The sequence below is a fragment of the Rhagoletis zephyria genome, unplaced genomic scaffold (genome assembly GCF_001687245.7).
Source record: "Rhagoletis zephyria isolate East Lansing unplaced genomic scaffold, Rhagoletis_zephyria_1.1 Rzeph_scaffold_00736, whole genome shotgun sequence".
NCBI classification, from domain to species: Eukaryota; Metazoa; Arthropoda; class Insecta; order Diptera; family Tephritidae; genus Rhagoletis; species Rhagoletis zephyria.
Window position 1 is genome coordinate 68,227 of NW_016157820.1, and position 11,354 is coordinate 79,580.

The 11,354-nt window shown below is 34.8% G+C and overlaps 1 protein-coding gene across 1 annotated transcript in view; it reads left to right on the forward strand.

The window, feature by feature from the left end:
- The window catches only part of LOC108361331 (adenylate kinase isoenzyme 5), a 29,200-nt gene extending 21,349 nt beyond the window's left edge, over window positions 1–7,851 (forward strand). Inside the window, exons 6-7 of the mRNA XM_017613926.1 lie at window positions 6,276–6,440; window positions 6,511–7,851. Of these exons, the coding sequence (XP_017469415.1) occupies window positions 6,276–6,440; window positions 6,511–6,900 (555 nt within the window). The 3' untranslated portion in view covers window positions 6,901–7,851. The remainder of the gene's footprint in view (window positions 1–6,275; window positions 6,441–6,510) is intronic.
- Window positions 7,852–11,354: the final 3,503 nt, after the last annotated feature.

The window sequence follows — 11,354 nt, forward strand, 5'->3', positions numbered from 1 at the left end:
GTAGACTTCATATGTAGTTGGTAAGTAGATTGTGCTTTAAAAAATAACTAAATGGCAAGTAACGAAAAGTGTGTAACTCCACTTTTCACAATTTTCAAAATTTTGGGTTTATCGCGTATAGTTTTTGAAGCATTCCATTTTTAAAAACTTTTTTAGTAGGTTTGTATTGTATTTTGCGAAAAATTACGAATAATTTTATATCTTAGCAAGAGGTGTGCTTTCAGAATAAAACAACTTTTAAAGATTAAAAAATATGCGATCTTGAGCGTTAATTGAAAGAATATTTGGAAAATATGTCGAAACGATCTAAATTTTTTTATAATTACTAGTCCTGATAACGTTACATATACCCGAAAAATGCTTCAACAAATGTTTCTCTAGAAGCGTGTAAAAACCCTGATTTAGTACTTTTAATGATACTCCTTCTTTTGTCAAAATATTTCGAGCGTGGTATCCAAGGAACTTTTTTTCGGCAAAGGAGTCTTCAATGACGTCCTCAGCTTTTCCCGATTGGCTCCACTTTTCGAAATAGCGGTACTTGAAGCTTTGCTTAAATGTTAACTATTTTAAAAAAAACTCCCTCAGTTTTGAAGATATTTTACTAAAATTTTGCACATATATAACTATTCCATAAAATCATCGAAATCGGATTACTATAACATCTAGCCCCCACACAACTGATTGATCAGAGACGTTTTTTTGCGTTATAACTGCTCCAATGAAACAGGTAAAAATTGAGTATAGGTTCAATTTAACATATAGCACGCCTACAATTTATTATTCAGATATGAAGTTACAGTCATAGCGCAAAAACACATATCTGAGTAATCCGTTGTATTGGAGCTCTATGTTAAAGTGAACCTATTTCGATAATTTTAAGTGATAATTGAGGTAATATTAAAAACCCGTTATATTTAAAGCTTTAGTAAAATAACTTCAAAACTGAGGGAGATATTTATAAAATAGTTAAAATTTAATCAAATTTTCAGGCTCTGTTATTTCGAAAACCGGTGCCAATCTTGTAAAACGGGGGATGCCATTAAATTTAGAACGTCCCAATATTTGCTCAAAAGTTGCAACTTGCACAGCGTAATTTGATACAAATAACTTTTTTGTTTTCTATTTCAGCGATCTAAATGTTTATTCCTCATGTAACTTTGATCTATATACTTGATGAAAATGAATTACTTATATTTATCGATTTATTAAGAGATTACGAATAGAATCATATACAAAATATAGGTGTGCCCACAAATCAAACACTTTATGCATTTGAAGCTTCTGTGGCGTTGTTTACCTTTATTTAAGAATTGTCAAAATCGGCAAACGAAAAAAGCGGTTTGCGGCATGCGCCGACTTTGCTCTCTACATCGTGCATTTTATTACAACATTACAACGCTTTTATCAACTTTCAATGTTGCGTGTCCAGACATCATTTTTAGCTATATACAAATTTCTTTTGTTTGAAATGCAACCGTGGACACTAGCTGGCAGAAATACTTGCAAATTTGCGTTCGTACAGAAAATTGCAAGTTGCTCTACATGAGAGAGAATTTGGGAGCATTTTTTCTTACTATCTGATATTTTGAGTGATAATTCTCGCTGGATTTTCGACGAACAAACCTATTGTCTTCCCTACAAGGCCTTTTCAGACTGACCGATTCACAATACACTCAAATAGAAATAGTTTTTTTATGCGTCTTTTTTCGCCGTCAACTTTTGAGCTCGCGCCTTTATTCGTGTCTAGTGACGATATGTTGACATGGGATGCAAAATCACAGTTACATAAAAGAACTGGTCAGATTTTTCAGAAATCCCTTCAATTCTGATGTAAAATATGATGCCAAAAGACGGCAGATCTCCCATTTAGATGACTGGTCATATGACCGGCAGACGTCTCGTAGCATTCCCAGAGAGTTTTGCTTTACATAGAAATTTGTGCTCTTTTATTTTCATTTTGACTCACTTCAGTGTTGGTTCCCTTAATTCAAGTTAGCATTCGGTCTTTGGAATTTAAATAAGTTCTCAGCAAAAAAGTTTGTTTAAAAAAATACATATGTGTATATAGTGCTTGAAAATATCAATTTTTCCCTTACCTTAAACCTTTGGGAGTGGACAAAAATGATGGTTTGTAATTTAGGCAGAATTGAATATGCGCTATCTGGGAGGACAATATCTACATCTAAATATTACTATTTATTCTGTTGGCACTATATCAAATCTTAAGAGGCTTAACAGTGAAACAATTTCTTATTTTCTAAGTTTGCGAATAAAACTTCACACTCAAAATTATGGCTGTTTGCAATCGCAACCGGCTAAATCTAGCCGGAAAACGGCTAAAATGGCAACACTGTTAAGTAGTATATCAAGCAACATTGATGGGCCTTTAACAAGTACTGCTAAAAGTCGTATAAGCAACCTAGAAATAATTTTAGATTCCTCCAGCGAAAGCAAATGCTCGAATGTAAAATCTGGATACATTAAAAAATGTGAAATAAAAGCTCAATTGAAGGTCTATCTTAAAGAAAACCGGGCTCATCTCGGTGAAAATCCTCTCGATTGGTGGAAAACTAAACAAAAATACGACAAATTGACAGATCTGGGCCGCAAATATTTGAGCGCTCCACCCGCCGTTCCAAGTGAGCGATTTTTTAGTGCAGCCGGCTTTATATTCGAGCCTCTAAGAAATCGCCTCATGGGATAAAAGGCAGCAAAAGTACTTTTTTTGAAATATAATATGCCCATTTTGAACATTGACTACAAGATTAAGACACTGTATAAGTTAAGCACTAGCGTGGGCCGAAAATCCACTTTTTTAGAATTTTGATTGGTAATAGCAAAAATATGGTTCACTATGCTCTAAAAAAAATCTGTGTGAAATGTAAAAATTTTTGGTCAATATCCTATGCTCGTCCATCAAAGTTCAAGTACCAAAAAATTTGTTTTCTTAGCTAAGTACGATTCTCTACAAAAAAGGTCCTTATACCAAATTATGAAGGACTAATACTTTCAAAGATTATTGCAATTTAAGTAAAAAAATGTATTAATTAATTAATTTATTATTTTTTGAGCGTATTGAACTTTGATGGGCTTGGGCGAGCCTAGGATATTGACCGAAAAATTCCAAATTTTACACAGATTTTTTTAAAGCATAATGAACCATATTTTTGCTATTACCAATCGAAATTCTAAAAAAGCGGATTTTCGGCCCACGCTATTAAGCACTCGTTCAATGTTCTAATAATTTACAAAATTTTTAAACGATGACTTAACATTCGCCTTCGCACATTCACATTCCGAAAATTTGCATTAAACATCCCTAATACATACACAAAAACCGTACTAGACTGTCTCGCTTTGATTTCGGAATGCTTACACATTGGGAAGTTAGCTTACTGCCAATATATATAGAAGTATTTCATATATGGGCGCATGTAATAGACTTGAATTGATATGAAAAGTAATATATGTATGTACATTAGGGTGGTCCAAAAAAAAGTAAAGTCGGAAATTTAATGCTCTCACCCCCTAGGATTGTTCTATACCGAAAAAAATATACCCCTGTTTTTTTATTTTAAAATCAAAATATATTTAGAGGTCGCTCAAAGCGCTCAAAGTTTCCCATGTATTTTGTATGGGGAAAAAAAGACTTTTCGTAGAAATGGCATAGAACCCACGGAAATCAAAACTTTTCAATCTGAAAACTCTGCTTCTCTTCAGAAGACTTCAGAGAATAATGCTCAATTGTTTATTTAAACATTTTTAAATTTTAACTATTTTTTAAGGGTCTCCGAAATATCCCAAAAAAATCAAATATACAAACAGAAATATAAAAAAGAAAAAAAAAATAGTTTAAATTAAAAAACGTTTAAATAAACAATTGCAGAGCAGATTGCAATTGCACAAGCAGAGTTTTCAGATTGAAAAATTTTGATTTTCATGGATTCTATGCCATTTCTACGAAAAGTCTTTTTTTCCCCATACAAAATACATGGGAAACTTTGAGCGCTTTGCGCGACCTCTAAATATATTTTGATTTTAAAATAAAAGAACAGGAGTATATTTTTTTCGGTATAGAACAATCCTAGGGGGTGAGAGTATTAAATTTCCGATTTTAGTTTTCTCCCATACATTTTGGACCACCCTAATGTGTATACATACAGAATCGGTCATATCTATAGCACGCCATTTCAAAGTGATATTGTGTGCCACTTATGTTTATTTTTAAGAAATTTCAATTAAAATACAGTTCTTTCTCTAACAAAACCCATATAAACCCAAGTTTAAAAATTTGTAGAAAACTACAAAAAAGTGCAACAAATTTTCACCTAAATTTCAAACTTTTTTCTCGGAAGTGTTTGAATTTTTCTGAATACACAGTTTTATAGCCCAATCAATTTTAGTCTACTAATGTGCAAGTTTCAAGTGGCTAAAAGTTACCGTTGATTTTTTAGAATGTTTTTCGCCAAAGGTGTTGCGGCTTTCTTCCATAACAAATAAATTGAGTTTATTCATTATATGGAAGCCAATGCCACAAAAAGAATTCTAAAAAATTAACGGTAGTTCGTAGCCACTTGAAATTTGCTCATTATCAGAGTAAAATTTCAGGGGCTAAAAAACTGTGTACTCAAAAAAATTCTAAGACTTCCGGGAAAAAAGTTTCAAATTTAGGTGAAAATTTGTTGCACTTTTTTGTAGTTTTCTACAAATTGTTGAACTTGGGTATATATGGGGTTGGTATGAGAATGAACTAAATTTTAATTGAAAATTCTTAAAAATAAATAAATAAACATAAGGGGCACACAATATCACTTGGAAATGGCGTGCTATAGATATGACCGATACTGTATGTATGTGGGTATATGAATAACGATCGGTTAAAATCGATCTCAAATTTTGTACAACGCTTTTATGTATGTACGCTCGTATGTATGTGCACATATGTACATATATGCATGTGCGTGCACCAATATATTTAATATCTATTGCAAAATTTTAGAATTTGTTTTGATAACTTTTGATTTTGAAATTTTAGCAAAAGTCATTATAAACAATTTATCAGATTGAAAAGGAAAAGCGTGGGGCGCATGTAATAGACCAGAATTGATATGAAGGGTAATATATGCATATATGTAATACAGTAAGCTAAGTTCTCAATGTGTAAGCATTCCGAAATCAAAGCGAGACATCTAGTACCGTTTTTGTCAATGTATTGTGTACTTGCCCTGCAAAAATTTGAGGACCAGGTGGTCCACTAGGTCGTGGTTTTAAAGTATGTGCAAAAGGACCAGGTTGCATACTAGTAACTTGTTATGCTGACCTGGACCACTTCAAACGTAAAAAACTGATATATGTGTTGAGAACCACCTCTTCGTGCCCCATCGGCAACATGATTCGGTTGCCGAATGTGCCATTGGCCAAGAGGAGTAGTTGCTTAGGTGGTCCCATGATATGCAGTGGTGGACCAGAAGTGGTCCCGTGTTATGCAGCGTTCAGCGGTGGTCACGTCCAATGACATCGCAATGTTAATGTAACCATATTTTCTCCATATATTTGGACCAATTTGGTTACTAGTGTTGGTTACAAGGTAGCGGGGTCCTGTACTAGTATTTAACCTAGTCCCACTTTTTGCAGGGTGAGTGCCGTTTTTGTATATATATGTGTTGTGTACATGTTTATTTATAAACGTATGTGTTCCTTTTCTTTCGTACGTGTTTATTGATATATGTATGTGTCTGTACTGTAGTGTTTTCGGACGGTACTAGCTCTTACTGCCAATATAGGAGCATTACATATATGAATGTATGTACTTATGTATGTGGATATATGAATGTATGTGGATATATGAATAATGACCGCTTAAAATCGATCTTAAATTTGTACTTTCTCTGTGGAAATTTTAGGTCCCTGTTATGTAGTTTGACTATTGTCAATTAAATCTAATGCTTTGTATTGCATGCGCTCCACGTTTTTCATCTCATAAATTGTTTATAATGGGCATGTTCAGAAGGCGCAACAGCTCAGTAACTGTTGCGATTGCACCTTCTGAACGCGTCGTTTTGCACTTCTGATCAACTGAACAGTTTCGTGTTAGATGATCGTAATATTTTTATGATCATTTGAGACAACATGTTGTGTGTTTTGAATTTGACAGCTAATGTATCAAGCCGTTCAGAAGGCGCATATTATTTTCCATTTATAACAGCGTAGAATATTAAAAAGTTTTTTTTTATATTATTTATTTATTAATATTTTTCTTTTTTTACTTCACTTAGTACAAACAAAGACCGCCCATCGTGCTTCTGGATTGTTCGAAACTGCAATTGGGACGTGGGCGCGTCGACGATACCGTCTCTTCGTTTCGACGCCGATTAGAACTGTTTCGTGAACAGACTTTGCCTATGCTGAAAGCTATGGACAATGATAGTCGTCTGCAAATTGTGAGTTAAGAGTAACTGAATAAAATCTTATCTTTTTTTATCGAACCTCTTTTCTCGACGGCTTCACTAGGTCGATGGCGATACGGACAGCCCTTCAGTGCAGCGCGAATTCGAAAAAATTATACGCCATCATATACAAAACATCCAGCAGAATGGAATACGACTGGCAGGCAATATGATCGATGCTGGCATGATGACCAATCATGTGAACCAAAATCAAACCAATGCAATTTTACAAGATTTGGAAAATAATGTTCCAGGTGCAGTGCCAACGATCAGCAAACATGTATCACTAATGAATGGACACTTAAAACAACGAAATAACAGTGGCACCATTAACTTGAATAATAATCACCAGGCTATGAATGGTGATGTACGCATTGCTGGAATGACGGGTGGCATCGATTTTAGACACATGCTCGAGGAGGCTGAAAGATATCCTGTAGATTCCTATATGTAAGAAGGGCGGGGGTGACTTTGCAGTCACAGTGATTTTCATCCGTGACTGTGACAAAGACAGTTACAAAAAAGTTGGAAACAGGAACCTTTTACCGAGTGAACTAAGAGCATAATTTATTTATTTGACATCACTGACTATTTTCATCGCTTGTTTTTGTCATACACACTCGTTTTTAATGATGTGAAATTCTAATATACATAAAACAACATTAATCAGAATTTAGTCTTAAATAACTGGTCGCAGTTTCTCGATATGTAATTGTCAATGCTACTTTATCACAGTCACAGTTCGTAGTAGTGGCTGTAACTGTTAAGCTGATGGCAGATAAAACTTTGTGGCTTTGCCTGACATTTATAATTTTGCCAGCAAAGTGCCAGACGCAAAAGTTATACCACAATGAACGCCAAGAAAACAATTTTTTACTGCTGTTTTGCTCGTCAAAATTGCTGTGGATTTTATATATTTAGCTTTGAAAATATCAGTAATGCAATTAAATTTCATGTTTCTGCATGAAAACTCGAATTTAGACGAAACAAAATAAATATTAAGCCGGCTGATTGTCAACGCGCGCAAAAAATGGGAGTTGGCCAACTTTTCGCTTCGCGCTGCAGTTGCAACGATCTATGTGGCATGTTTTGTGCGTTCTCATACAATTCATCAATCGCGCAATCCTACTATAAAAACATCACTGCGACTGTTCTTTTGTCACAGTATGTCACGGTGACTTTTTGGAAGTTGTCACAGCAGTTAACAGTGACTTTTGAGTAACCGTGACAAAGTCCAAATATACCACAAATACCATTTCTCAGTACTGTACCTAAATGCCTCAAGAGGTATGTATGCATCATGAGAGCCTTAGATTATATGGCCGAATCCGGCTCTGATTTTCCATTAAATGAAATTTTTTCTGTCAGTACGGCACTTATAAAATAAATCTCCATAACAAATTTCAAATACTTCCAGAGATTTTCTATCCTTCCAGAGATATGTATTAAGAAAGTTTGAGTATGTATGGGAGGCGACATGCATCCTTTTTTAATAAATCACATTTTTTCCATGAGCAATTGATACATTTTTTATACTCAACTCCATACCAAGTTCCAGTATTCTTCTACAAACAATGGATATGTGGCAAGAAAACGTTTATTTGTACGGGAGGTACCACGCCCCTTTTTCTTATAACCCAAATGTCCTTCCATGAGTTTGGAATTGATTTTATATACCCCAGTACCAAGTCCCAGTACTTTACTATGAACACTTTTAGAGATATGCAGTATAACACAGTAAATTTGTACGGGATGTACCACGACGCCCCCTTTTCGAATAACTCAAATTTTTCTTCATAAGTATGGAATTAGTTTTGTATACACATTTCGGTACCAAGCTCCAGTCTTTTGCAATAAACACCTCCAGAGATATGCAGCATAGAAAAATAAATTTGCATGGGAGTTGCCACACCACCTTGTCCAATAACTCTAATTTTTAACCATGAGTATGGGATTAGTTTCACATACACTTGTACATATGTATTTCGATACCAAGCTTAACTACTTTACCCCAAATATATGATTAGATATGTAATATGAAACTTTCAGTCAGTATGGAAGGTGTTACGCTTCTTTTCGAATAACGTCCATTTTTCTCTGTGAGTATGAATTTGATTTCGCATACATATCTCCATACATAGTTCCAGTTCTCTACCACAAATAATTCCAGATATATGTATATATTACGAAAATTCCAATTCGTATTGGAGGGGCTTTCAATCCAGGTCATAACCCATCTGTGTGCAAAATTTCATTTTCAAACACGTGGCAACTCTTGAAATAGTAACCTATTTTCCAATCTAGGTCATAACCTATCTGCGTGCAAGATTTCATTCAAATCCGTTCAGACGTTTCCGCGTATTAAATTAATTAAATTTGTTTAGCAGATGGCAACTCTCAAAAAGATAGCCTATTGTCCAGCTTATAACCTAGAGCTATCTGTGTGCAAACTTTCATGCAAATCAGTGCAGTAGTTTCCGCGTATTAATATAATTAAACTTTTTTAGCAGGTGGCAACTCTTAAAAAATTAGCCTTTTTCAAATCTATGTCACAGGCTATCCGCGTGCAAATTTTCTAGCAATTCCGTTCATTCATTTCCGCGTATTAATTTAATTAAACATTTCCAACAGCCGGCAACTCTTAAATAAAATCATAGTTCAAAAAACTAAAACCTCCCTATTATAATTGCCATTCGTACTGTCATCAGGTATGTAACTTGAGAATAGAAATCGCTGCATCTTTTAGGCGCATCAATATTACATAGTTACATCCCGAGCTAATAAAAGTAAGGTAATAAGGTAATAATAAAAAAGGAGCCTATTTTCAAACCTCGGTCATAAGCAGGCATGGGCAGTGAGTTAGCAGGTGCTAAAAGAGCGTAAGCGTTGCGTGTACGTATACAAGCGAGAGCGCATCGATGAGAACACGACAGCATGCAAAATGAATTAGGTACACTAACCCATGCTAACTTTTAGCTCACGCTTGTTTGTGGTAGTGCCCACCTCTGGTCATAAGCTATCCGTGTGCTAAATTTCATGCACATCCGTTCAGTCGTTTCAGCGTATTAATTTAATTAAACTTTTTGGTGGCAACTCTTAAGAAAAGTAGCCTATTTTCCAAATTAGGTCATAAGCTATTCGTTTGCAAATTTTCATGCAAATCCGTTCTGTCATTCCCGCATATTATATAAATTAACATTTTTAACAGGTGGCAACTCTTAAAAAAAATAGCCTATTAACCAATCGGGTCCATAAGCTATCTGCGTACAAAACTTCATGCAAATCCCTTTAGTAGTTTCCGCGTGATGATTTCCCAAACATCCAAAGATACAAACTTTCACATTTATAATGTTAGTAAGATTAGTAAGAATTATAGCTGAAGAAATATAGTATTTTCGTGTACTATATTTTTTCCAACACTATACGCCGATCGGAAAAATAGTACAATACTATATATTATAGTACGGTTGGCAGCCCCATCTAAACAGCCAAATAATGTAAATTTTTTTACAAAAATTATTAATTGGCAAAATGCATGGGAACCTTAAAAAACAAAGGATGTATTGATGCTTCTGGTATGCAACAAATTTACAAAGAAAGAAAAGCTCAGGTATGCAAGACTTACGCTACGCGCACACTGCAGTCGGCATTGGCCGAATTGTGCTCGGCCGATATCGGCTATATGCGGGCGATATGAATAAACCTTTGTGATTACAGTAAAACCCGCTTATGTACCTCACGAAAAATGTCAGCTTTTTGAGGTACTTAGGCGGGGTGGGTACTTAAAAGAACCCGCTTAAGTACCCCGATGCGGGTACTTAAGCGAACATAATTATTGACGTAGTTACATCTTTTTGTTAACTTACATAAATATGTAAATCCTTGAATAAAACATAAACATTTAATGAAGTATACGTATTTATTTAAGATTTTTCAACTATAATACAGTCCATTCCCTAACAAATACCATGTAAACCTAAGCTTAACTTAAGCGGGTTTCACTGTATATGAGTGCTCTCACACATAAACCGATAACCGAATCGGCATCGGCCGTTGACGTCCGTCAGTGACGATAAATTCAAACATGTTTGTTTTTCTCGTCCGATGTCAGGTGAAAATGGACTGCGAAAAATTAACTTATTGGGTGCAAAACAAAAAAATTACCTATCACATCACATGTTTAGAGTATGTCAATTAAAATTTATCAAAATATTTCACTGCTTATAAAATTTAAATGAAAACTAGATTTGTGGGTACAAATACGGTCGAATAATAATCTGGTTAAGTGTGTAAATCAGTTCCGACGATCAAATTGTTCGGCCGAAATCGGTCGGCCTATCGGATGCAATGTGCGCCTAGCGTTAAGGCATAAACAGACGGCAGCGTTGATCCGGATCAACTCGGGAATTAACTGCAGTTGATCCGGATTAAGTCCGAGTTAATCCGGATCAACGCTGCCGTCTGTTTAAGGCTTTAGACTTGACCTAAAAATTGTATATCTGGCATATGAGCAGCGCGTGTATGTAGTTACCCTAAAAACCAACTTCGCTTAGAAACTTGGGAGAACTATAGATTTTTGATTTCCAAGTCAAATTTCTACGTGTAAAGAGAGCCGTGGGAGAATCATGCTGCCATCTCATTTTTTCACAAAATCTACAAATATACCACACAAAGATAATTTTTTGTATAAATGTAATTCATCTGGCAATCGAAAAATAAACTTTCAAATAAAGACAGAAAATTTTATAAAAACAATCAAAATTTTCAACGGGTAAATACATTTATTTTTATAATAATTTTGAATCAAACCAAAGTTTAACGTTTAAAGAATCAAAACAAACGGAAAAGTTAATTGGTGACACGCTGAGTAATTGCGCACTTGTGCACAAGTGTATATTAATTTTGTTC